Raw genomic sequence first — 27,705 nt, 5'->3', positions numbered from 1 at the left:
TCAATGGCGCTACCCCGTCGTTTCAAAGCGACGACCCGCCGTTTTGGAGAATTGGCCCCCAGCTTCCGAATCGGTGTGGAGAGGGCACGGAGACGGCAAGTCCAGGCAGGCACGCGTTGAAAGCCGCGCAGCCGGGGACAGCAGCAGCTACCGGGATTCCTGAAATGTACAAATGCAGTGAGCGGGGTGCCACTTTTTTTGTAAGTTGTCGTTTCTCGCGGCCACTCTGCACGAATTGCCTCTCACTCTCTCAGTGGCAGTGTTCGCCGTGAAATAACTGCGTTACACCAGGAACGAATTTGCACACTCCTTGTGCTGCTCACGTCAGGGAGACTCCTGTGGCAGTCCTCCCTTTCCCCGTCCGTCCAGCCAGCCGTACGACCTTTGCATGGTAGCATTGTGAACCAAGGATAAACGCACGTGATTGCCTGGCGTCTTGACGGACCCCTGCTTAGGCCGCCGTAGAGACGCTACTTGGGAAAACCTGGAGGAGACCCTCGGTAGCGATCACTGCCTTCTTAGGATCACCCTCTTGGCGAAGGCTGCTAGAAAAAAGTGGGGCCAGGCCAAACTGACCAACTGGCATGAATTTAGGTTGCAAGAAGTTCCACCTCTTCTCCTGTGGAACAAAACAGATCACCGCCTTACAACAGCAACACGTTACAACAATTCATACAACCGAAAAAGAACCAACTGTGGACAACCATATGATGCATATATGGGAGGCAGGCCGGAGCCTTACTAAAAGATGGAAGAAACAAACTTAATCGCAAGATTCGAGCCCGCATCAGTGAACAAACTGGAAAATCGGCGGAATACGCTGTCCGACTTAGCGACGCAAATTGGATTGAGAGATGGAATTCGGATGCGCGTCAAATGGGATCAAAGGGGACATGGCGCCTTTTTCGCAGTCTCATTGACCCAACTCAGACCAGAGGGGAAACGCAACGTCATCTCCGAAGAGCCCTACACGGGCACCAAGGTACGACGACCCAACTCGCGGATACTCTATGTGACAGATATCTCTGCCGCACGGAAGACCCCAATGGACCTGAGTATCAGTACGCAGGCAAACATAACCCAGACGTGGATGCCCCCTTTACACTACAAGACCTTCGGGCAGCTTTAGCAAAGATGCGCAGAGGTACAGCCTCGGGAAGAAACCGTATAACAGTCCAACTATTAGCGAACCTATCGGACTTCCAACTGTTAAATTACATAAATCAAATCGGGGACGGCCGTCCACTACCCCCCGAATGGAAGACCTCCTTAGTCACTTTTATACTCAAACCAGGAAAAAATTGTTAATATTGATAATCTGAGGCCAATTTCGCTCACCTCATGCGCGGGTAAGCTCATGGAGGCGATGGTGCGGGATCGTCTCTCTCCACACATTGAGTCCACGGGCCTCTTTGCTGACAATGTTCGGGTTCCGCCCACAAATGTCAGCACAGGACGTCCTTCTCCAGCTACACCGCGACGTAATTCGGCCAACTACAAATCGACACAACGATAGAGCCATCCTTGCCCTAGATCTCAAGGGGGCATTTGACAACGTCCGGCACAGCAGCATACTAGCAAACCTAAGCACAACGGATTGTGGTCAGAAAGCCTTGGCGTACGTCAAAGATTTCCTCTCCAAACGTCAATCATTTCTGCGGGTCAAAGATGAGGAGTACGGTCCATATTACATAGGTACAAGGGGTACTCCACAAGGAGCGGTTTTGTCGCCGCTACTCTTTAACATCGCTATGATGCAGCTGCCACACAAATTAGCTAGGGTAGAGGGCATACAACATGCCCTTTACGCCGATGACATAACAATCTGAAGCACAGAAGGCAGCTTCGGTGAAATGGAGGACCACCTTCAAAGGTCTGCCAGCATTGTCGAAAGCAATGCTAATGACTGCGGCCTCCAATGTGCCCCAACAAAATCAGAACTTTTGCACATTAAACCCAGTCCTAAAGAGAACACAAGGCTTTACATCTCTTTAACAGTTGGTTCTATCAGAGAAGTGAAAGAAATCAGGATCCTGGGTCTGCTTATTCACCACAAACTTAGTCCAGAGACCATGTTCACCATTGCCAAACTGAAGCGAACAGGCGAACAGGTCGGACGGATGATACAACGCGTATCCAACAAGCGCGGCGGGTTTAGCAAAGGGGTGTAGCAAAAGATATTTCGCACCTTGTGCTTTACAAACACCTACATAGCAAAACAAAACATATGGTACGGGGTAACAGTAGAGACACATGGATTTAAGCTTAAAATATACGTATCCGCGTTGTCCTAAATATTCTACCATATGACAGTGACGAAATCTAATTATGGTAGACATTAAAATACATTATTTGTATTATTCCACCCTCCTACCTTCCTCGTAATTAACTAGCCCACAAAAATGCATTTTCAATAGACATTCAACCATGCGCACGAGCTTTTATTGTTCACCAAAGTTCACAGCGGTGTTCCGGATTCATGGGCGCATTTCTTTGACACTTGAACACTTCGGCGAATTTGGGGTAGTTCTTGAGGGGAACATTAACTCGCAGATACGCAGGCAAGCAGTCTTTGTAGATAACCTGTCGCCTAAATGTGTCGGCGTTGAAGCCGTCGCAGTGGGCCGCCGCATAGTTGACGTAGAACAGCTGGTCTATGGTCAACGACTCGAACCCTGGGACTCGGGAATCTCTCGGCGTTCGTCGGGCAAGATGCATGGCCTTGCGGTACACATCGTGCAGAGGGTGCAGCACCGCGTTGTCCGCGACATTCTCATCCATGAAGAACTCGTCATCGATGTCCAGGCCGAAGCGGTCTTGCATATCCGCGGCGTACTGGTCCTGGAAGCATTGCAGCTTCGACGCGAACTTGGATCGACTCGAGTTGGACCACCAGTTCACCACCTGGTTTTGAACGTTCACGGTCGCTCCTCGGCGATCGATGGCCGCGAACATCCCTCGCAAAATGGCCGGCACAATAAATGGGACGAAGAGGGGATCGAAGGTGTCCGAGATGTTGCTGGCGAAGGCGATTAGGCCGTGTGGAATGAACAGCAGGTTTCGCTCCGCAATGTATTCCACCTCTCCCGCCACAAACGATGATATCTGGTACCGCGCATCCATGTCGAACGAAGAGTTTGTGATCCAGTAAAAGGACATCGTCTCGTTCAGGAGCTTATAGTAGCCAAGCAGTGCGTCGTCAGCAGGGAACGGACTTACGAACTGCGGGTAGTAAGCGTTCACCTCGTCCTCCGTTTCTCGTGCTGCTAGGAAGTCGACCCGAAGCTTCTCGAGCTTCTGCGACGCTGCGTCCACTTCGGCCTGACTCAGCCACGTCGCCCGCTGCACCGTCTGCTTCATACTCTCCCGTACCAGGTAGACGAGCTTGTGCATCTCTTCGTCGTAGTGCCAGCGTGGCGTGGTGACGTTTTCCCGGCTGAGTGTCATCCGTGCCATCTTACGAACCCAGTAGGGACACAGGTCTTCCAGCATGTGGACACAGGCCTGGAGGCGGTGGGGCACCGTTTCGATGTGGTGGTTGTGGCTCAACGGCACGAGCGAGTCGACGTCGCTGGGCAGAAGCGGCGAGAACTTGACAAGCAGCGCGTAGCCAAGGTAGTTCAACAGTGTCTTGCTGGAGTACTTGCTGAGCTGCAGGGCCAGGCGGCCGACGTACTCGCGGTCCAGGACGACGACGCTGGACTGACGGTGGAACTGGACGCCAGCGTCCTCGAGCAGGAAGTTCAGGTAGGTGAGCCAGTGCCAGGCGTTGCGTCGCTGCAGCTCCTTGATGGTGGCTGTCCGGTTGTCGTAGGGCAGGAACCTCCGCGGCATCTGCAGAACAGAGCCATTTTTCAGCAGTGCGTCCCCAACACCTTGCAATATCAGTTTGGTACTAACCCATTGACGCGTAGCTGTAGCGAAAATTCCCCCATTTAAGGTACGGTATGGAAAGTTTTATCCCAAGGAAGCAAGCCTGGTAAAGCTAAGCTCCTGCAAGACACCTGACGTTTTTTGAACAGTGTCGTCATGAGGGGACGCAATATAGCTGCGCACAAGTCCTGTTTGCGCAGCGCGCACGGTCAAGACATCGTTTTCTTTCGCGCCGAGGCATTGAGAAATATGGGTGCCATGCGTGCATTTCTAAATAGCCACTGGATAACTTTTGACTCCTTGAAAAGCTTTGTTAAGTCAACTGAATAAAGAAAAATGCCCTGCGATTTCGCTTCTCTCGTGGGCGCTTTTTGAATGCCGCTGTTAACGTATTTTAGTGCGATGACATTGCTTTCCTTTCCATGGTGTATGGCTTTAAATGAACGAGTTCATCACGCAAGAGAAAAGTGCAATGTCAATGTCACTTTTAATTTCAATTATGACTCAGATACCACGCCAAATGGCGAAAGGAACTTCAACAACCCATGAATTGGAACAAGACAGGAATAACAACACACACATTTGGTTTCTAAAAACCACTTGCGCCGTTAATGCTGCGGTTCCCCACAGGGCATTTGTAGTGATGTCACGGCTTGACCGGCCACCGGTGAGGCTCGGTGAAGCCATGACTAGGCGAGCGAACCGAGCGCGAAGGTATGCATAGCTGCGGCGGGGGTTGCTAGCCAACGCGAGGTGACGTCATCGCTCTGCGAGGCTTTTTGCTGCGACGGACGGATAAAGCTTGGCAGAAATAGCTCTGCTGTTAAATGTTTGGATCAAGAGACCAAAATTCGCCAAAGTGTGCGATTTCACATGGTCCGTCTGCCAGCTTGGCGAGAACCTCAGCGAAACTCCTTTTTGACAAGAAAGCTTTATTTCGACGTCCCGGAGCACCAAACCAGACGAGTTCATCGTGTTTGTTATGTTTCATAAAGATATAAAGAGAATATTACAGGTCTTAAACAAGCATCAACTTTCGTGCCATTTGTTAAAAAAGCGGTAGTGGGTATTTATTAGAGTATGTAACTAGGCTTTATTTATAGAGTATTGACCGGGACAGGGTGAGCGCGACATTATTGCGATGAGAAGAGAGAAGCAGAAAAGCGGAGTTGGCCCATTTCCAAGGAGATAAGGGATGCTTTTCAGAAGCACGTTCTCCCTGCACTTTAGCCGCACACCACCGTATAGCAGCGCAGGAAAGCCCGCCGCGCTAAAGGAAAACGCCGGTGCAAATTTTAGAACTTGCGTTTTCTCACTTCGAAACACATAAAAAACTTATTCAAAATATTTGGATAGTGCTGTTTGATTTGAATCCGACTTGAATATCGGTATATTCGGTTTAATATCTGAAACATTGGACTTTGGGGAACTTTCAAACTTTTGAACTACTCCACTTGCGTCTACAGGTTGAAAGGCTTAAATTTCTTCATCATCATCATCACCAGCCTATCTACGCCTACTGCAGGGCAAAGGCCTCTCCGATTATTCTCCAATTACCTCGGTCCTGTGGTAACTGTGACCAATTTATCCCCGCAAACTTCTTGATCTCATCTGCCCATCTAACTTTCTGCCGCCCCCTGCAACGCTTGCCTTCTCTAGGGATCCACTCTATTACCCTTAATGACCAGCGGTTATCTTGCCTTCGCATTACATGCCCTGCCCACGTCCATTTCTTCTTCTTAATTTCTACTAATATGTCTTTAAAGGAGCCATGAAGAGAAAACACAAGTTTGGTTCATTCAAAAGATTGTCTCGTTAGAATCATACTGACACCACTTTTAACGTAAACTTCGCTGAAATAAGCTACATAATTAGGAAAAACGGGAATGGTCATGCGACCCACCAGCTCATTTCCCGCAACAGAACCTGTGATGTCACATGGGCTAAGCTCTGCGATTGGCGGAGGCTGGCAGAAGCAGACGCAAATTAGGTAGAGCTTACAAACTAGACGAACGAGCGATTTGCGCTTAAATTTAGGGCACATTCTTTACAAAGCAATAGGAATGATGGGCGAAACAGTGGAAGTTACGAAAGCACATGTAAACATAGAAGTACTGATGCGTTCTGCTGTTCGTACTGCGCACAGCATGCTTTGGTTTAGCTGCACAGCACTATGGGGCTTGGGGTTGTCTCAGACGACACTGGCCGATTGACGCAAGCAACGGTGTCTTACGTGACCCCATTTGTCGAGCGAGCACTGTTTCAGGGAACGAATATTTTCTCCCAGAAAAAAAACAAGCCAGGTTTAAATGCGGGCAAAAACAAACCAAACGCTTGCCACGGTATGGTGGCGCCATCTAGGTAACGGAACGTAAAGAAACGCGGGAACAAACCAACACCGCTACAGGGTGGAGACAACCTTTGAACGGTCCCGTGCCGCCGCAATTGGGCCAACGGGCTCAACGCGTTATTCTTTTCGTTTCCCACGAGACCTAGCAACGCGAAACAGACAATATGATTCAAACTTCTTCAGTAAACCGCGTTGCGGCGATAATTTTAGCGCGGTTTTGACACAATAGGGAGTTTTAGCTTACCGTCTTTCACGGTCCGCTACGCTCCGATAGCAAGCGGAAACGCTATTGCGCATGCGCGGCGCGCTTGGCCGCGAACGGCATTGGCTCCGGTTGCGCTGAGCGGGCCGCCGATACCAGAGCGGAGCGTCGAAAACAGTCAGCTAAAACTCTCCAATGACTTGCTTCGGCGGCGAGCGAGCAACCGAACATGGCGGCGCCAGCGTTACGTGTCTCTACCCTGTACGGCGGATGCGTGAATGAAGGCACTCTAGGCTGCAGAGCGGTCGGTTCCCGTGATGTCACTTGGGACCACGAAAACGCACGATTGAGCGGGAAAATCAAAATTTTAACCTAAATTGTTTAATTTCTCAGTGAATAAAGCACCGTTTGTATCCGGACAAGCGCTGGGGGCACTATAAAACACGAAATCTTTCGAATAAAACCAACTTGCATTTTCTCTTCATGGCTCCTTCAACACCAATTTGCTCCCTGACGCACTCCGCTCTCTTCTTGTCCCTTAATGTTACACCTATCATTTTTCGCTCCATTGCCTGCTAAGTCGTTCTCAATTCAAGTTGAACCCTCTTAGTGAGCCTCCAAGTTCTGCCCCGTAGGTGAGTACCGCTAAGATGCAGCTGTCATACACTTTCTTCTTCAGCGACAATGGTAGGCTGCTATTCATTATCTGAGAATGTCTGCCATATGCACCCCACCCCATTCTGATCCTTCTAATTATTTCAACCTCATGATTGGGATCTGGGGTCACAACTTGGCCTAAGTAGATATATTCACTTACCACTTCCACTGCCTCGCCACCTATCTCAAATCACTGTGCTGTCCCGAGGTTATTGATCATTACTTTAGTTTTCTTCATAATAATTTTCAGGCCCACGGTTCTACTCTGTTCGCCCAGTGCGGAAAGCATGCTTTGCAATTCGTCCCCCGAGTTACTTAGCAAGGCAACGTCATCAGCAAATCTGAGGTTAGTCAGGTATTCTCCATTAATCCTTACTCCCACCTGTTCCCAATCCAACGTTCTGAATACTTCTTGTAAACATGCTGTGAATAACATTCGAGAGATTGTGTCTCCTTGTCTGACACCCTTCCTTATAGGTATTTTACTGCTCTCCTTATGGAGGATGATGGCAGCTGTAGACCCATTGTACATATCCTCTAGTATTCTTACATAATGCTCATCTACCCCCTGGTTTCGTAATGCCTGAATAACTGCTAGGGTTTCGACCGAGTCAAATGCTTTCTCATAATCTATAAAGGCTATATATAGGGGTTCAGTATACTCAGCGCACTTCTCTATCACCTGATTGATCGTGTGAATATGGTCCATTGTTGAATAACTTACCTACTGTATAATAGTAAAGTTGGTTCACGTAGAAATAAATACATACGTTCCTCAGCGCTTAGGTCAACCAGATTGAATCACTTTAAAGCTGTGCTCATCTACCCCCTGGTTCCGTAATGCATGAATAACTGCTAGGGTTTCGACCGAGTCAAATGCTTTCTCATAATCTATAAAGGCTATATATAGGGGTTCAGTATACACAGCGCACTTCTCTATCACCTGATTGATCGTGTGAATATGGTCCATTGTTGAATAACTTACCTACTGTATAATGGTAAAGTTGGTTCACGTAGAAATAAGTACATACGTTCCTCAGCGCTTAGATCAACCAGATTGAATCACTTTAAAGCTGTACGTGCTTTGTATAGTTGATATGACCCGTCTTACGATGTCATATTTCCCCCGCACAACTGAAGAATGGAACGTGCTACCATAATTAATCGCTCAGTGTACTAATGTTTGCAATTTCAAAAAATGCTACTAAAACAACTACGCTAACCTTTCTCCCGGTAGGGCTGCAGTGCAACCTGCAATGCTTGCAAATAAAGAAGCCCCACCTAACCCTAATAATTACGCAACGGCCAATTAGACGGAGTATTAGAGCCATTGCTGTGTCCATCGAGTGACATATTTCAGTGCCAGGGGAAGTGCTGTTTCACCTTCACCTTGAACTATCTTGACTTCCGAAGTGCGAAGGGGCGTCAATATTCTGCTGCGGGAGCAAGGCGCTGTGTGACGCACAGGCTAATACCAGCTCTTTGATAAGTAGCCGGTCCCGCCGCGGTGGCTCAGTGGCTATGGCGTTGCGCTGCTGAGCACGAGGTCGCGGGCTCGATTCCCGGCCGCGGCGGCCGCTTTTCTGACGCTTTTCTGATGGCGTTTCTGATGATGAAAGCAGAAACGCCCGTGTGTAGGAGATTTCGCCGCACGTTAAAGATCCCCAGGTAGTCCAAATTAATACGGCGCGCCTCATCGCCTGCGTTGCGTAGGCGCGATAAACCCGACAATCAATCAATTGATAAGTAGTAGGCCAGCCTGCCAGCATTTGAGAACGTTACGGCACTCTTGTGCTAATATATGTAGCCTATAATGTATAAGCCATTAGAAGAGATAAGATGCGCTTCTCACAACATGCGGGCACCTTAATTTAATTGGGCATTAGCCGCTGGTACCGCGAAATAACGTTTTGCCTCTATTTTAGCGCTGGCTTCTACGGGTGACGTCAGAGGCAATTAGAATGCAGTTTAGGAATTAATCACAAGTTATTCACACTATGGTGTCCTGCGTGCTAGTTTATACGTTCAGCTCAATCCTTCTGAACAGAAGAAGCGTTTTCATGGGTGTTAGGCAATGAGCCAAAGTTTTACGACAACTATTTGCGCTCCTTACGGAGAGAGTACTAAAAAAACCCGACTGATAAAAAAGGGAATTCCGAATTAATGGGAAATGCCCGAGTCATTTAGTATTTGCAAGTATTGCCTTATTGAGGTAATACTGCCTGAACTAGCGGAAAATGCTTCGGCAACTGCACGTCAAAAGACGTAAAGCTACCTTGCGGACCCATTATCTAACGTACATGATCCCTTGTTACAACTGCATTTCCGGTTTGTCAGTTACCGACATTACACTTTTATCGCGTTTATTCAGGGAATATTTTATAGTGGTACCGTCTGTTGTGCTCTCAAACCTTATAGGACGTGAGAGAAAGAAAGCAAACCCTGCTCGCCTACACCGAATCTGACCCCCCCCCCCCCCTCTCTCTCTCTCTCTCTCTCTCTCTCTCTCTCTCTCTCTCTCTCTCTCTCTCTCTCTCTCTCTCTCTCTCCCCCAGCACCAAAGTTTCTCAACTGGCGACTACTTTGCAGTTTATGCATGAAATCTCTTTCGAACACTCTCGGGGCATGTACAGTGGTCGTTTGAACTTCCCAAGCGTCACTGTAAAGCAATCTTCTGCGAAGTACCTCATATTGGACATTATTTTCTTACGCGGCGCTGAACACCAGGCAAGTGTTGCGAGGTTTGGCGATTTGTCGCCAAGCTGGCGACTTTCAGAGGCTTGTTGTGACTAAAATTGTTGTGCGGCGACTGAGCATCTTTGTGGCTCTTTTGAGCGCTGAAGAATATTTATATATTTATGGGCTCTTCTGACACCTTACATTCTGGAAAATGGGCCTTATTTGGTCGTTCAGTGCTTTCCAATACTCAAGATGAAACTAGAAGCCAGTCAGAATAAGAAAATGGCAACGATATGTCACAGTGGAAAAGGTCCCAAGAAATTAGTGTCACCCAAAACACACCAACGTACACTTCTGCTTACCGGCACAATGCGAAACACGTAGTTTCGCTTTAAAAAAAAAATATCCCTCACGTGACTTAGGAATCGCTTCGAAGAATTCAAGAAACGCCGCCAGTTTGAAGTGTGGTGTTGAAGCAGTTCACAGATGGTCGAGATACCATCTGGGAGGGGAGAGGGGAGTGTTTTCGACGATTTATAATAGGTACGGAAAGGTAAGGAAGCAGTGAAAGCGGTGAAAAACAGTGTGCAGCGAACGCAAGTCCATGATGATTGAATACTTTACATAAAGTAACATGCATTAGCTGTCTGGGAGACAATGCAGAACTGTTATTTTTCCGATCCGTTGCAAATAAACAATATTTGTAATACAGTTCAGCTACTCCTGGAACTTCCTGCCTTTTTCTGCGCAGGCCATAGAAATAGGGCTTCAATCTTTCACCGCAAAAAAAATCAGCCCTCTTTCTTGTGTGTTGAATCGGTGTTGAAAAAAGACGCTATATTTTCTTAAAAAGTGATGCAATTTATTGTCGTATTTTTGTACAGAGAAATCAACGTAACGTTTGTTTTGAAGTGACTGAGCTTTTGCTTATTGCTCTGAACGTGTCGCTCTGAAAAGTAACTGCACATGTATCGTCCATTAGAAACTCTTCTTTGCATCTGAACCCACAAAAAAAAAACGTTAAAAAGTATGAAATGCATATGACATAATGTATTTTATATTCATATGTACGTGCAATCGCAAAAAACCATGCAATACTGGTAGTACTATGCCACCCGGCAGCGGCGGAGGCATTTCGTTGTGCTGTTCTTCCCCTTGATCCACCTCCATCACAGGAAGCGCGCTCGCGCGCGTATTTTCTCTGCTCGCGTGCATTGCGTAGCTTGTCGACACATACCTACCGTCATAGATGCTCAATTGGCGCTGATAAAATGTGCGATAAAAATAATCGAGTCATGATGGCCCAAAAACCGGCCAATGACGGCCGGTTTTACAGGGGCTTTAAACAGGGTGTCTATGGTTGCGATTTTAGGTTGGCAAACGCGCCGAAAAGCGTCCCGCCGTCGAAAAAAACCCGCCGGGCTGGTCAAAAACCGGGCAGTTCGCAACCCTACATCGAAAAGAAATTTCTACCATCTTTGTTGCTACTTTTCAAACGTTCAGTTAAAGGTGGTGACTTTCCCGGCTACATTTGGCAATTTTCCAGCGACTTTTTGTTCTAAGTACCTGGCTACACTGTATGAGAGGCTTCCACAGGTTTTCTTCTGCCGTTCTATTTCTATATTCAAACGTGTTAAAGAACCGAAAGGACATATCCTTCGAATTTCTCATCCTACCGCGTCCCAACAAAGAACTAAGCAGTTCAAATTCCTTGCAATGACTTTGCTGAAGACAAACATTTTGCGAACTCCCACAACGCTCATGGTCTGAGCTACGGTACGTTTTACCGCCGCAGACAAACGTGGAATGCGGTACATTTCAGCCTCACCTTGAGCTGTAAGAGCCTCTGTTCCAGCTGCACGATGTCCTCGGCAGCCTTCGCCATGCTGGTGTCCGTGAAGATTGACAGGATCCCCTCCACCCTCTTGGCGTAGTCCGCCACCGACTCGTTCGGGTAGAGCAGCTGGTGCCGCTTGAGTGGAGTGTCGGGGGCCTCGAGATGCACCTCGTAATCGTCCTCCTCGAATTCCTTGCGCAGGGTGACCTTGACGAAGGCGAACAGGCCGAGGTACTTGTCCAGCGCCATGGACGTGTCCGAGATGCGCAGAACCTTGGGGTCCTTCCTAAAGGGCCACCCTTCCAGCATGTTCTCGGTGAAGATTTTCTTCAGCGTGACCCACACCGACTCGTTCTTCTCCGGCCGGGTGCAGTTGCTCAGGAAGAACAGCAACTGTAAAGGACCGCGAAAGCATGAGCGTACTGAGGCAGTAACGCCATTTTATTGAGGACTTTATGAGAGGCTGCACTACAGTCAATTAGACCTCCAACACACCAATTTCGGCAGATCAATCCTCAAGATGCCTCGTGTTCGAATGTACTGGCAAGAGGGCACCAGAAGTCTCTCCATTGCTGATGCCATGTCAGCAAAGAGGTTTTTCAAGTTGAGGTCAATGCTGAATGCGACTGACTCTAATGCCCCAGTTAGTCCCACAATGAACAAGTTTTGGAAGGTAGCGCCGATTGTCGATGCCGTGAGGGAGCGATGCCTTCAGCTTGAGCCTCTTCCCAATAACAGCATTGACGAGCAAATGGTTCTATTTACTGGAAGAGTTGTGGCGAAGCAGTTCGTGCGAAACAAGCCTAACCCCGAGGGCATCAAGTCTTCGTCCGTTGTAGCTCCGATGGAATGGCCCACGATTTCGAGCTCTACCAAGGAAAGGGAACCGGGGTGAGTGCTGACCATTCACACTTGGGCCTTGGAGAGTCTGTAGTCATGCGCCTTGTGGAACACCTTCCCCATGGTCTCAATGTTAGGTGTTTCATGGACAACTACTTTTCGTCTGTTCCACTTTTTCGAGAATTGAAACTTCTTGGAATTTTGGCGTCTGGAACAATACGATCCAACCGACTGCTTGGGTGTGAACTGTGAACTCAAGAGTGACAAGGCGCTAAAGAAAGGAGGGCGTGGAAGCAGCGACTCCAAAGTCACTGAGAATGAAGATGTTGTCTTGGTTCGTTGGCATGACAATGGACCCGTGAACATGGTGTCCACTCTTGTTGGCGTGGGAAACACGAAAAAAGAAAAACGCTGGAGTGAATCACTGAAGCAGCACGTGGAAATTGACTGCCCAGAAGTGATTGTACAGTACAATCAGTTTATGGGAGGGGTAGACAAGCTTGATTTTCTGATGTCCCTTTATCCCTTGTCTACGAGGACCAGGAAGTGGTCAGTCAGGGTTGTATCTCACTTCATCGGATTTGCTGTTTGTAACAGCTGGCTTGAGTACACTCGCGATGCAAGTGCAGAGAATCTACCCAAGAAGGACGTGAAGGACATGTGTTTTCAGTCCAACATCGCTGGAAGCTTGATCGCGAGCAACAAGACCGAGCCTCCCAGGAGAGGACGACCGAGCAACGGCGCGCAGACAGCCTCAAGACAGGCACACAATGAAATCCCTATGCCTACCATTTCTACGAGGTTCGATGGAATCAACCACTGGCCGAAGCACACCGACTCGAAATTTGCTCCGAGGTGCCGAAACGCTGGCTGCGATTCCAGGTCCCGCATTTGTTGCCGAAAGGGCCATGTGCTCTTGTGCCTGAGTGCAGCAAAAGACTGTTTTTATGAGTTTCATATGAAGGAGTAACAGTACGGACAGAGCAAGTTGGGAAGCGCTACATAATTCCACAGCGTGCAAACTCTTCATCCGCTCTTTCATGAGGTCACATCTAAGTTGTTGGAGCTGAGGCGCCATGTACACAATTGTGTACGCTATCAAAATTTTTTGTATTAATCGGAAACAAGTTTTTTAACATTTCTTTGCTTTCTAGACACAAAATAAACATTGTTTTTAAAGTATGAAAATTATAGCTGGTACCTTTCTTAATTCGCGCCTGAAGGGGGTAGCCCCCCTTTCGCAGTTTGCTCTGTTCAGTGTGTGTTATGAGTTAACTAAAGCGCGCAGTGAAACTGCGTAATCAACTAGATGGACCGACCATCCAATCTGTAAAACTGCCTCTTTTCCCCAATTTGTTGCTTACAAGCTGGCATGCAATCTCCCTTGTAGCGCGCGTTTTTGACTTGCACGCAGCGCTACGCGACAGGGCGTTTGATTATGGAACTATGGTGTCCACGTTTGTAAACCTGCATACGAGGACCGGGAGAAATATTTCCAAGCAGTATTTTGCGTCTGGTGAAAGACAGCAAGGCATGCAGCTGCATAGGGAAAAAAAAGGAACATACCATTCAACGTAGGTTTAATGCGCCCAAGCTACTCATCGCCTATCGGGGAAAGTTTTATACCATCTTGTGTACTTCAAATCACGTCGATGTTAAGTATAACAATCGTTATTGTTTTACATGCCAGCGATAAAAAATATTTCCCGGGGCGAGCGCATCATACCCTCACCCGCCACAGTGGCTGAGTGGGGAAGGCGTTGGGCACAAGGAAGTGGGCTTGATGCCTGTCCCAGCGGCCGTTTTTATGATGGAGGCAAAATTGAAAGCGCCAGTGTCTCGAGAATTCAGCGCACGTAGATGGATGTATTCAGGGGAATGCCAAATTTTCCTTCGTTGTAGCCCACTTCATTTTGTGTTATTTTCTGTAAATCTGGTCGGTGAACGTAGACGAACTGGTGGTCAAATTTAAACCGCAGCCCTCCACGATGATTAGCAGAGTAGCCAAGGCGTAGCTTCAGCGCTTTAAACACAAACTTTATTCTTTCAATTATACTTCCAACCATGTATTCAGCGGCGTAGTGTCTCACCTTCGACGCCGAATTGGCCGGAATGTTATGAAACCCATCAGTTACGACGAATAGCTTTCCTTACGTCGGTTAATTATAGTACAAAAATGGTAGTTGTAGTTGGTCAGCGCTAACCTGGTTTGTGAAGACATTTGGCTGCTCCCGGTACAGCTTGGCGCGCAACCGGTACAGACGCCTCTCCAAGTCAGCCAGGTCGAGCATGAGTTGCCCTGGGCTGTGGATGCGGTAGGGGCGAGTGTCGATGCGCTGACTGTCCCGATACCAGTTGGTGGAGCCACACACGTAGCTGTAGAAGTCGTTGCACGGGCTCACCGACTCGTTGAACTTCTCGTACAAGTTACGGCCTGGGCGAAGGCAGTAAAAAAAAAAAGACAATTGCCGGGGTTGAACACGGGCAAACGAACTTTTTGCGCAGACGTGCGCAGCGGACTCGCTCACAATCGCAACGCAAGACACAACACAGGCGCTGCTCGGTGCAATCTCAAGGCATAAAGTTTCACAACCAGACGGAAATCTGGCGCCACTGTCAAGGGCGGGCAGCGCATCAGTGAGCGCTGCATCATGTACCGAGGAGTTCAGTTCAGTAAAACTTCACGGCCCCAAAAGCTGGTGCCCGGCCCAGGCCCCGTCGATCAGCTGGCGCTGGTCTTCCAAGGCCTCGCTGGCCAGAGTCGCCTCCCACGTTTCTAGTGAATGAGGTGTATAGTTCTCGGTTTGCCATATAACTGGGCAGTCCTATATGGTGTGGAAAAGGGTGGTTTTTTCGTTACATTGAAAACAGTCCTCACTAAATCTGTCTGGTCTGGGAACATGAGCGCCAGCCTGGATTTGTATAGGAATGTGTTTGTTTGTATTCTTCTCAGTGTTTGTGTATCGTGGTTGTTTAGTTCCATGTGAGGAGCGAGTAGCGTTCTTCTTTCAAGTCTTTTTGTTTTAAGACGTTCTCCGTAGGATTCGTATGGTGGAAGGGCGTAGGAGTGCTCCTCGTCGCTGCGGTTCGTAAGACTTCTCGCAAGCGAGTCAGCACTCTCGTTTCCTTCCAAGCCTTCGGGCGCAGGGCACCATGTAATGTCGTGCACATGGTTCAGCTCCCTTGGGATGATGTGTTTTGAGCCAATGGGTATTACCCCGGTAGTGATGTTTTTGATGGCTCTTGTCGAGTCCGTGATCTTTAGGCTCCTGTTGTTTGCCTCTCCCCATCTGATAGCCATCAGAATAGCACTGGCTTCGGCTTCGTCAGTGTCCTGTTTTCTAAGGGTGGCGTAGTCTATGGTGGAGCCTTTGAAGTTGACAACTGCTGCAGTGGAAGAGCCGTGTGGCCCCTTACTTGCGTCAGTGTAGACAGTGTTTACATGATTTCCGAACTTTCGTCTTAAAAAATTGGTTATTGCTATTCTCCTTTCTTTGTTGAGTGTTTTGACCATGGGTTTGGGTATAGGTAGTGTTTTTATTCCCTTCCTTTGGTCTGGTGATAGTTGTGTCGTTCTGTTCAAAATTCTTTTTCTGCTGGAGAGCCAATGTTGGATAGGATTGCTTGGCCTGTGCGGGTTTTGAGTAGTCGTTATACTTGGTTGGCGAGCACTGAATTCCTTACTTTTTTGAAAGTGTTGCACACTCCGAGATCGTACAGCTTTTGATTAGCTGTGTAGATGAGTCCGAGTGCTGTTTTATAGGCTGTTCTGATTGTCGCATTGATCTTATTCAGGTGGTTACCCTTTAGAACGTGGACGGTAGGCTGTAGGCTACTCTGCTAATTATTAGGGCTTGGGTAATCCTCAACGTGTCCTCTCATTCCGTTTCGGGTTCTGGTAATTCTTGTTATAATCTTGGCCAATTGCAGAGTGGTTTTGGCGACTCTTTCTAGAGTTCCGTCGGCTCCGTTGTTGCGTTGGATTACCATGCTCAAGATTCTTATTTGGCTTTTCTCAGGGATTGGTTTCGGATCGATGTAGAGTGACGTTTGCTTTTCATGCCCTGAGAGGAATACTCTGACTAGCTCTGATTTTTCTGGGGCGCATTGCAACCCGTTGTTGGCCCCAAGCCTTAATATCATTGATTGAGTTTTGCAGCGTTTCGATTTTCTTATTTCTGTTGCCTTTTTGTCGATAGGATGATGTCGTCTGCGTTAATTGCGGCCCCCAGTTGGTCGTATTAAATGTTTCTGTTTGCTGTTTATATCACAGTTATGTTATAGAGAAGCGTTGAGATGATAGATCCTTGTGGTGTGCCTTTGTTGGGTATGTAAAAGGGATCTGACTTCGTGTCTCCAATGCGAATGGTAGCCGTTCTGTCAGACAGGAATGCTTTCACGTAGTGGAATGTTCTATCCCGGCATTCTAGCCTCTCTTAGAGCTGTCAATATGGCATCATGTGTTACGTTATCGAAAGCTGCTTTGAGGTCTAGTGCGAGGATAAATTGTTGCCCTTCTTCCTTCTTTTTGAAGATATCGTGCTGGGGTTGGATAAAATCGTCCTGTGCAGCTAGGCCTTTCCGGAAGCCTATTATGCAGTGGGGGAATGAGTTTTCGTTTCGAGATGTTTGGAAAGCTTGTTGGTTATGATTTTGTCCAGTAGTTCTCCGAGACATGAGGTTAGTGAGATTGGCCTCAAGTAGCCAGTGCCTGGGGGTTTTCCTGGCTTTGAAATGTTATTATTTCGGAGTGTTTCCAGGATGGTGGTATTGTACCGGGTATCCAGATTTTTTCGTTGAAGTATTTGGTCAGCTGTTTTAGTTATTGGTCACCTAAGTTTCTTATTACAGAGTTGATTATTCCATCTCTGCCGGCTGCACCTTTTCTTTTTTTCCATGACGGCTGCAAAGACTACTTCTTTAGTAATGGGGCTATCTAGGGTGTTGTTCACCGGACCTTCGTATTAGAATGCTTTGTTGGGCGAGTTGATTCATGGCTTCAAAAAAATAAAGAAAAAGCGCAAATGACGAGGACCTAGAAACACAGTTGACTGGACTGAGCGCTCATCCAGTCTACTGTTTTTCTCAGTCCTCGTCCTTTGTGCTCTTTTAAATTTTTTGGAGGACCTTCGTATCTTGTCTTTGTTGCCTCAATCAGCCAAACGTTTCTTTCACGGCATGGATGAGTTGCTCATTTTTACCCTTGAACGGGTGGGCAACTTTTTTCAGGCTGTGTTTACTCTCCGGTTTTGTGCCTTCTGGGTTGAGCAGACTTTTGATGATGTTCCATGTTTTGGATGTGTTCTTCAGGGTGTCGCAGAAATCGTTCCAGTATTGTCTGGAGAGACTCTCTGCGTATTCTCTCGCTGCTTTTGTTACGTTCTTGATCCGTCTTTTCAGAACCTTGTTGCTTTTCTGTGTTTTCCATCTTAACTAGTTTGGCTCTTTTATTCTATTGATTCGCTGGGTATCTGTCAATGCAGGCGAAGGTTTGATTTTCCGAGACGGCTTTGGTTGCTTTGTTGTGTTCATCTAAGATTTTATTGCTCCATTCGTCTATGTCATGAGGAACCTCTAACCACCACGCAACTACGTATTCTTTAAGGAGGACTCACCTGTTAGGATTCTTATGAAAGTTACTTAATGACCCACGTACTTAAAAGCAATCGTGCACGAATAGAAAAAGCTTTACAAATATATACCAATGTTTAGAAAACCCCTTTTTGCTTATTTTGTATATGTGTCACTTATGTACTGCAATAATAAATAAAACGCTGGCTAGACAGCTAGCGCCATCTGGCGAAAACTGGATGAAGCGTAATGTTTTCTTGTTTATTTTTTATCTCTGTAAACAAGTAATATATTTCTAAAAGAAGCAAACTAGACTGTTAAGAACGTTTCTATGAATTTGTCAAGCCTGTTTTATTGGTACAAGGTGCTTTACAAGTCCGATAGGATGGTGAGCTGGTGAGTCCCTCTTAACGCATACGCTTAAATACCCCTTCCTCCACCCCATTCTTTTCTTTCTGTATCCCACTATGCCCCAAATTTCCCTGAACCTTACGCTAATTTGGATCATTGCCTTTCCTCCAACCCCCTGGCTATTGAGTCCCCACACTTTCCCTACCCTCGTCCTCATCAAACGTTGTGGGCGTGGCTAGCCTCTGGCTAGCTGACAAACCCGTTTGCTTCAAAGAGCCTGCCCCGAGACATCCTTGACCCTCAATGTTGCGTTTAAGTACAGTGCTCTAGAAGGTTCTAAAAGTGCTCTAGAAGTGCTCTAGAAACTTCTAGAGCACTATAGTTTAACTAAACTTTTTTTTTATTTTTTCTAAAAAAGAGTATCCTTTTTATGTGCAGTAGAGCACGCCCTCCGCCACGGCAATGCGCCCACCTTGCCAGAGGCATACGTCCGTGTCGCACGTCTCGACCGGTGCTGTCTCAGCGCCCTTGTTCTTGATGAGTACCGGCGAGTCCTGGTACGGCACTTCGGCGGGGACGGCGGCAGCGGGGTCCATTCTCCGCGGGCTCCGGTGGATCCTTGGGTGAACCGGGGGTGGAGTCCTGCGTGCGTTTGCGGTGTCTTCTTTAGATGGAATGGTCACGACCACGTGGGCATTACCCCCCAAAGTTGCGTTGTTACAGTTGAACGCATCGACGTCCGACGAATGTCTAAGTAATACAGCTGAAGAGGAAGATTGAAAAATGTTTCCTGTTGCTGACAGCGATGAGCTCCACCGGAAATTCTGGGGAGAGGAAGCCACCAGTTCCTCATTCTTTCTTTTTTATTTGTGAGTGTGTCCATGAAACAGAAAGTATTTTGGTGTGATCCAGCACCATGCCCTTAAGCATAATAATTCAAGGTTTCCCGGGAAGCCGTGACCAACAGGAGGAATTACTTTACGGCTGAACGGATAAGACTTGGCACGTCGTACCTTCATTTGCCCCTATCCATAAGCACCTAGGCACGATGCTGTGAGTGCCTCGAATACACCACCCGCCAGAAAAAACCAGACCCACACTGCATGCTTGCTCTCTGGTCTGCTTCGTCCCCACACGAACGTCGACTGGAAAGTTTTTTTATTTTAATTTTGACCAATGTTTTCTAGACTAAACGCTAATGCATGTCTTACGTTTTCCCGGCATGACGAGAGCAAGCCAGAACCACCACTTGGAAATGGCTAAACATAAAACGCGAGTGTTTAGACTGCCTTTCAAAAAGAAGCCGATTGAGGCTGGGCCTGTATCGTGCTGGCAGACCATCATAGATGTATCCTAAGCGCGCTGTTCAACTTTCTTTTTGGCTATCATTGAACACACCGAGGCTGCAATTATGAGGGGGGAAAGACAATGACATAAAAAATTGTTTAAGCATATTGACAAACAAATCTTGAACGCCTCGCTGTTTGAAACTATTGCATGAAGATTTATTTTACCTGGTTGTTGAGTTAACTGAGAGGAAAGATGAAAAAATCAGGCAGAAATTGCCAATACAATTTTGTTAAAATTGTAAGAACTTGCCTTTGTCAGTTGGCTCGAGAGAATTCGAGCCGCCAAAGACGTATTCTCTAACCGGAAAAAAGTAAGAAGCATAAAAAACTTTCCGATTTTGGGCCAATCAATTATATCTGTTACGTGTTAGACGAACGCTACAAACAACGTTAGCAGTGCGTTAACTGCGAGGTAGCGTTCAAGTGATACCATAAATAGGAACTAGGGGCACCACGACATCGCACGCTCAAAATTCTTGGCGGTGGATTTGGTCGACTGCCAATTACACATGCAGGTCCGTGCAACATCGTAATGTCGCAGCGAGGAAGTGCCTGACGAGGAACCACGGCCTCATCTGTTTTCCGCAATATCTGAGTTGGCGTCTCAATTTGCGTCCAACGCATGGTTGGACGGTAAATGCAGTCTCTGGAATGAACCAAAGGTGTATCTTGTGATTGTGGCCACATTAAGCCCCATCTCGCTCTAATTTCGAATTTAAGAGGTTGAAGGAAATGTTCTATCTCAGAAGGAGCACACAGCACAACAACACTGAGACGAACGACATCTTCAATATTCAGTAAGAAGGCGGGCGAATGTCTATACACTAGCGGAGATATTGGCTTGTTATTTGTTCTGCTGCTGCTTCCTATAATAGTTTCTGATTGGGCAGTGCCTATTCTGAGTACCAGTCGATAATGATGATCGTGAACGAAGGATAATGTGCAGCACTATTCATCTGGACCAGACCACAGCGTGATCTTCAGGTTGATTATGTCGACCGTATCACTGTATAGTTAATCTTTATTCATCTAAAGCAATATAAAAGATTTCAATCTATACTTATTTACATAAATGATGCGTAGGATTGACGTAAAATAATAGGTTACAGAAAACATTCACTTGTAAAAAGATTTATAAGTGCTGATTCTCGAACACAGGGGAGGGGGTTAGTGCCAAAAACCAAGACTCTACCATTGCGCCGCGGAAGGCTACAAGCAGAGCCCTTTTAGCAGCAGCTCAAAACAGAACCTGAGCCTATGGTACGGACAAGAAAATAACGCTGAAGATTATTTTGTCGCCTCGTCCACAGAATGGTCCGCGAGTGCTCATTATGCCCTTCCCGTTCTTATTTGTTTTTATGGTCTTGACGTCTGGTACCTCCGGAGACCAGTGCCAACAGCAATGAAAGAGGCCTTGGAGTCACTAAGATGTCGCACGGCCTTTTGAACTCGTGTAGTATCCGGGGTTTCAGTTTCGGTTTCGACATCCGTGGTTCTATTACCAAGCGGATAACCCGGGGGTATATATGTGACGTAAATCAGAATAAAGCACTCTTTGGCTTGACTCTTCAACCCGAGCGCACGTCTAATTGCTTCGCCCTTCGGGGCTGCAGCCGACGCGACACTACACCTTGCGCCCTTGTACAAATCTACCAAATGACCGGTTCGCGTTGCAGGCAGTCGTAACGAGTCAGACTCACGCGATCCGCTGGAAGAAGTCGGCGTATCGCACTGCCAGCGTGCCGATGCCCACGCCTCCCAGGATGGTAACCACCGCGGCCACGAACCAGGCGGCTCCCGTGATCATCATCCGGCGACGGCCCCTGGCGCTGCTCGAAGAAGAGCGGGACTGCGAGGATCCCGCCCGTCGCGGCCGGTCCCGCTTCTGCCGCGATGGAGATGACGGACTGCGCTCCCCGTGACGACGGCTCTGACGACGCCGGCTTCGGTCTCTGCGATGGTCCTGCATTCCGTTTGCTTTTTCTGCGTGCTGCTAAGGGACGGGCGGTGGCGACTCCCTCGGAAAGAGCTGGAAAGCAAGCAGGCGTCGATGCTAGCTCCGGCGGGGGCCTCCTGCTCTTTCGTGCTCTTCTTCTTCTTCTGATGGTTGGACTGCACGAGGAGTGCGTTCCTCTGCAATTCCCGCTATGCGGCGGCCATACAGATAATAAATGCAAATATCGGCGATGTATGCGGGCTGTTGGTCCTCTGGGTCCTCCAGCTCTGGCGCGATGCTCAGGAAGCGGAGCGACACGTCTTGGTGGGATGAACCTTTAGTGGGAAACTATTAGAAAAAGCGTTCGCGAGCTGGCGCAGCCACGAGAGTGGAAGGCTCGTGAGCAGCACAATGAAAATTAAGATGATTAGCGCCGTCTGCTAGAAGGGCTGAAGAAGAGGAAGTCACAACACGGGCCACTTCGTCTCCTCGTATAGAAAATATCCTGGAATCCCACAACATCTTAAGCCCCAAACAGATAGGTTTCAGGCCGGGCTGTTCAATTTGGTCTGCCCACATTGATTTGGAGAGCCGCATTCATTCGGCCCGCTCACGAAGAGAAGTGGCCGTCCTGGTCACCCTGGATGTTGCCAAGGCTTACGACAGCGTTGAGTACCAAATTCTTTCCAATTCGCTTAAGCGTCATCCTTTCCCGAAATACATCATCTCATGGATTATCAGTTTTCTGACCAATAGAAATTTTTTTTGTTCACAGCAAGGTCTGTCCTCCCCAGTATTCAGTCAAACCCGCGGTGTTCCTCAGGGCTCTGTTTTGTCTCCAGTGCTATTTAACGTTCTGATGAGCTCCATTCCAATACACCCTGACGTTCAGCTGTACGTTTACGCTGATGACATCGCTTTCTTTGCGTCAGCCAAAGACATTCACATATTGTACCAATGCCTTCAGACCTATCTATGCGCTCTAGAGGCTTGGCTAGATGGTCTATACTTGAACTTAAATGTGAACAAATGTGCTCTCCTTGTCTTTCCGGTGGGTGGCCCAGTCTCCATTTCTCTTAATTACCGCCAGCAAACCATTCCCCAGGTCAATTCTCTGAAATACCTAGGAATAATATACGAATACACTTTAAATTGGCGTCCGCACATTGAATATATTGCTTCTAAGGGTGCGCGGTCTGTTTCGCTATTGAGAAGCCTTAGCCACAAGAAATTTGGTATGCGCCGTGACACCTTATTAATGATTTACCGAATGTATGTACGACCAATACTTGAATTTGGATGTGTGCTGTTCTCAAGAAGCGCACATTACAAACTTCGGCCGCTGGCAATGCTAGAACGGCAAGCTCTCAGACTATGTCTGGGTCTCCCACGTTACGTGCCAATAAACGTTTTATACATGGAAGCTCGAATTCCCACACTAGTCTCCCGCCTGCACGCCCTCACTGTTGATGCATTCCTAAGAATAATGGCGTCGCCCATATCCAGACCGCAGACTGCCTTTGTAACATGGCCGTCGTTGTTTTTCAGCAGCACATGGCCCAGGTTCAAACGCCCACAAGTGATATTGGCACAATCCCTACTAGACCCGTTACGCGTGGCCCTATTATCTGTTACCGCACCTAATCGTCATGTCTCATCCTTAGATGTAGCTTTCGATGAAATTTTCCCCAGGAATGCTAAATTGCTCCCGTCAAATCTCTTATCCGGCATTTTGCAGGATCACCTTACAGGTTTTCCAGGTCACGTCATTATCGGCACTGACGCCTCCGTCCGTAATGAGAAGGCAGGCGTAGGGATTGTTTCTCCCTGTTTAGATTGGTCTTTTTCACTCCGCCTACCTGATTACACTAGCTCTTTTCATGCAGAATACTTGGCAATTATCTTAGCCCTTCGAAAGTTAGATTCTACTAAACAACATGTAATAGTAATCACCGACTCTCTCTCAGTTTGCACTGCTCTTTCGTCCCCAAATAGCTCTCCTCTACGTAGAGCCCTCAATTATTTATTGCCTACATCTCTACGAGAGCTGCGATTGGTGTGGGTGCCTGGACACGCTGGCATCTGGATTAACGAATCGGCAGATACGTTGGCGGGACTTGCACTGGACGGCCCAGTGGTGGAAATCATGCCGCACATACAGTTCCTCACCTCGGCACGTTTTCGCAGATTAGGCCTCCTAAAAAGCATGGCTGAAACTGCGTGCGTCGGTTCTGAGCTCGAGCACCTCCGGTTCTCCTGGAAGTGCCGGATTAGCCAATCACGCGAATGCGAAGTTAGCCTAACTAACTTTCGCTGTGGCGTACCAAATTTAAATTATTATTTGTACCGCTGTGATCTGGCCCCTTCACCCCTTTGTGTATTTTGCAATGAATTAGAGACTATAGAACATTTTCTCCTCCACTGCCGACGGTTTGCCTCCCTACGAAAAAGATATTTGGAAAACCATTTTAATCAATTGGCCCACCCACTCACTCTTCCTCTAATATTATCATTCGGGGCGACAGTACTGGGTTTTTGCCGCGGGGATCTTTGCCGCGCTGTACACTCATTCATCTTTGAATCACGCCGTCTGCCGTGCTAGCAGCTAATTCAAGATGGCGGGCTGCTCTTAAAAACATGTCTGCGCCTGTATCCTTTGCCTTCCCGCTCTCTGCCTCCCCTTCGTTGCTGAATCTTCTTTCTTTAATTTTCTTACACAATTTCTACGAATGTCCTTCGGCCAATCCTTTCCTTATTCATTTGTGCTGATTTGGTAGTTGGTGAGCTCTATCTGCTACCGCACCTTATTTTCTGGCAGTCTACTTATTATCTTTTTACTCCCGCTCATACTCACCTTTTTCTGTAATTATTCACTTTTCTTCTTTTAATCCAAATTAGTTTTTTCTCTTCTCTCAGTTAGCGCCCATTTCCTGGCCAATCCCCCTGAGTGGGTACGAGCCATTTTTTTGGACCAACAACAACAACAACTTCGTCTCCTGAATTTCTCGCCCCAATCCTCTGTACCTGATATTCCATATTCATGGTCAATCTGGGCAGCCATGAGTCCCCAGATGGCTGCCTGCATCTTGCACACTATGTACCCCCGCCAAGCCCGTCACCTTCAGAGGGCCATAGAAGACCTCCCTCCTACGAAGACGCACACTGACATCGCGGCTGGTACGGACTTGTGTGGCTAGTTAAAGTCTATTCTCTCCCTGTCTTTCTTGGTACACAAAACTGGGTCCGTCACCTTCTCCGCCTCCCTTTCTTTCCTGTTTTAAACTGTTATTCTGTCTGGTTCACCGCAAGAACTGACAGGGCATTTCAAATAAAGTTATGACGAAACAGACAAGACTTTAGGGAATGTCTGGATGTTAAGAGGTAGGAGGGTATGTTTACGATTCAGCGCGCCGTTAAACTGTGAGCGGGTGCTGCGTGTACCGTGGCGAAGCACCTGTGCTTGGCAGCAGAGCCCACCTTCCTCGAACGTGTTGAGGCAAGAATTCGTCTTGCAGGTCCTGTGGGAAAACCGTGCCTCGGCTTTTAGTGGCACCGAAGAAAAGAGATGCCGAACCCGGCGTCCTTCTCAGCAAGCTTCGTGTTCTTTTCAAAAAGACAAAGCAAAAGGCACTGCACAGTGCACGAACATATCTTCTTCATCGTCCTCTTCTTTGCGTGGCTCATTAGAACCACGTGACAGCTCAGCACGAGGACCAAACACAATTTGCAACAGGCCCCGCCAGCGATGACTAGAGCAGCGGAAGTTGTAAAATCCGGGACAAGGGGTGACATGCCGAGACTTTGAACTGCCCGTGGACGCCGCTAGCCGCGACCTTCTCTCCCACCTCTCTCAGGCTCAACGTGCGCCGCTACTGCCAGCTCTCACGAACCCGGGAAAGTCTATCTGTGTGTGTGCCTGTGTACTCTTTTCGTGCCGCGTGCAAAAGCACTAGGAGAGCTGTTTGACGTTAGCGCTTCGGGGTACAGCGGTTCATCCGAGCGCATAACTCATTGGATTGGCAGAAACGGATCCCGTTCTCGCTCTCTCCGAAGCCTGCTGTAAGCTCGCCCAGAAGGGTTATGTTTCTCTATCATCGCTGTTGATCACTTGCCATGCTGTAAACCAATTACGTTTGCCTTCGGTTTTATGTCGTCAACACCAAGGCAGCAACTTTTTCTAGTCGCTCGCCCACCAGGCTACCAGTACATGACGGAGGTGACGGAGCTCTGAACGGGGACGCCTTCGCCAATGTAACAGTGTCCGCAGATGAAAAAAAGCGCTACTGCCGGTGCAGTATCTGTAGTGACGGCTGCGACGGCCCAAAGGGTCAAAAATTTCCCCGCATTTCCCCGAGGGGAAGAATGTGAAAGTGCGAATGCAGGAGTTGAATTTGCGCGGTTCGGTAATGTTCGCGAAAGAGAGATCACACACACACACACAACTACAAAGAAAGAAAGATGCATTTATTCACAGACACCTATTTGTGTTGTCGTTGTACTTGATTGCTAGAGCGGATCTCAGCTTTGAAATTTCGTGTCAGTACTCCTTTAAGCGGGTGCATTAGCCCTTCTCACGCCCGATTCCTGGCCAATCCCCCACGTGGATATGTGCCATGTCAGCGGCCAGGCAGCGCGCGCCCATCTCCCCCCGTTGCCAAGGAAGACGAGGAGATTCCTGGCCAATCCCCCACGTGGGTATGTGCCATGTCAGCGGCCAGGCAGGGCGCGCCCATCTCCCCCCGTTGCCAAGGAAGACGAGGAGCGCGCGCACCCGCAGCTGTTGCTATGTGGACGGACGGCGGTCAACGGAATTCAGGGTCGCTTATAAAGTGCATTCGCACTTAATAAGAAAAGGGACATCAGCTTAAGATTAGAACAACCGCAGACTGACACCCTTGGATTTGGTTGTGGTGCTAGGACAATGGCTCATACCATAGACGAGTATTGGACAGGAAAAGGGCGCTCACTGAGAAAACATGCTTGGGAATTAAAGAGATGTGTTTAAATAACGCATTTAAAGTAGGCGGTTAAGGTAAAAACATAGACTACTGAATATGAGATGTGGCACGAGAGAATGTGAAAATAAATGTTAAATCGATCTAAACAAAAAGAAAACGAAAGGAAAAAGTTAGTTGCAGCTTTTGGTTGAAAAGGAGGCGGTAGCCAACGAGGGGCGTTTGGGTTGTGAGAAAAGGGGGGTACAGAGTAGGATCGGTTTCAGTTCCTAGTTACACTTCACAGTTTTTAAGTTAGCGAGACGGACTAGGCGTCGCCTTGCTAGATAACCAGAAATGAAAAGTATGTCAAGAGATAAAATAAAAAAATTGGTTTATTGCACCGGGTGCCACCCGCCGCGGTGGCTCAGTGGCTAAGGCATTGTTCTGCTGAGCACGAGGTCGCGGGTTCGATTCCCGGCCGCGGCGGCCGCTTTTCTGATGGAGGTGAAAAGTAAGAACGCCCGTGTGTACGAGATTTCGGCGCACAATAAAGATCCTCAGTTGGTCAAAATTAATCCGGTGCCCTCCACTACGGCGTGCCTCATCGCCTGCGTTGCGTCGTCGCGTTAAAACCCTACAATCAATCAATCAATCAATCAATCAATCAATCAATCAATCAATCAATCAATCAATCAATCAATCAATCAATCAATCAAGCACCGTAAGCCGCCTCTATGGCGTAGGCAGCGGCCCCGTAGTGGCAGCTAACTGGACACTCGGACTGGGTAACAGCAATAACCCATGCTTCCTCCCTTTAGAAAAGTGGCGCTCCGCCCCCGCGTATGGAAAAACCGAAGTCGGCGAAAAATAAATGGAGTACACGGAAGTCCTGAACATACACGTGAAGCTTTTGCGTTTCGAATCCTCAGACACATTAAGATTCACACTTTGAAAGCGCATTCAATCTTAAGTCACTAACCAACGCGAGAGTCTTTGACAGACACAAACCCATGAAACCGCATTCAACCATAAAACCCTAAACAATTCCTTTCTTCTCTAGCGATGGAAAAAAACGCTAGTCTTTTACGGACGACCATATTTACACCATTAAAAGTGCGGTCCA

At 47.8% G+C, this 27,705-nt stretch overlaps 1 protein-coding gene across 1 annotated transcript; it reads right to left on the bottom strand.

Moving 5' to 3' along the window:
• Window positions 1-2,448: 2,448 nt before the first annotated feature.
• Window positions 2,449-12,561, bottom strand: LOC144143152 (neprilysin-1-like). The gene is made up of 3 exons (XM_077674954.1): window positions 12,511-12,561; window positions 11,590-11,991; window positions 2,449-3,834 (listed from the first exon to the last, which is right to left on the bottom strand). Exons 1-3 carry the CDS (start codon window positions 12,559-12,561, stop codon window positions 2,449-2,451), a joined length of 1,839 nt encoding a protein of 612 aa, XP_077531080.1.
• Between the last annotated feature and the right edge of the window lie 15,144 nt (window positions 12,562-27,705).

Source organism: Haemaphysalis longicornis, unplaced genomic scaffold (genome assembly GCF_048455015.1).
Source record: "Haemaphysalis longicornis isolate Haplotype H1 unplaced genomic scaffold, Haemaphysalis longicornis Haplotype H1 scaffold_6, whole genome shotgun sequence".
Classification (NCBI taxonomy): domain Eukaryota; kingdom Metazoa; phylum Arthropoda; class Arachnida; order Ixodida; family Ixodidae; genus Haemaphysalis; species Haemaphysalis longicornis.
This window is presented reverse-complemented; position numbering and strand designations above follow the sequence as displayed.

What these genes read in the sequence shown, in the direction of transcription:
- LOC144143152 (XM_077674954.1), bottom strand. Translation starts at nt 12,561, where the DNA reads ATGGGGAAGGTGTTCCACAAGGCGCATGACTACAGACTCTCCAAGGCC. An exon ending in ACAGACTCTCCAAGGCCCAA is followed by an intron (nt 11,992 to 12,510) that starts GTGTGAATGGTC and finishes GGTCCTTTACAG; the next exon opens with TTGCTGTTCTTCCTGAGCAA. An exon ending in AGAGGCTCTTACAGCTCAAG is followed by an intron (nt 3,835 to 11,589) that starts GTGAGGCTGAAA and finishes TCTGTTCTGCAG; the next exon opens with ATGCCGCGGAGGTTCCTGCC.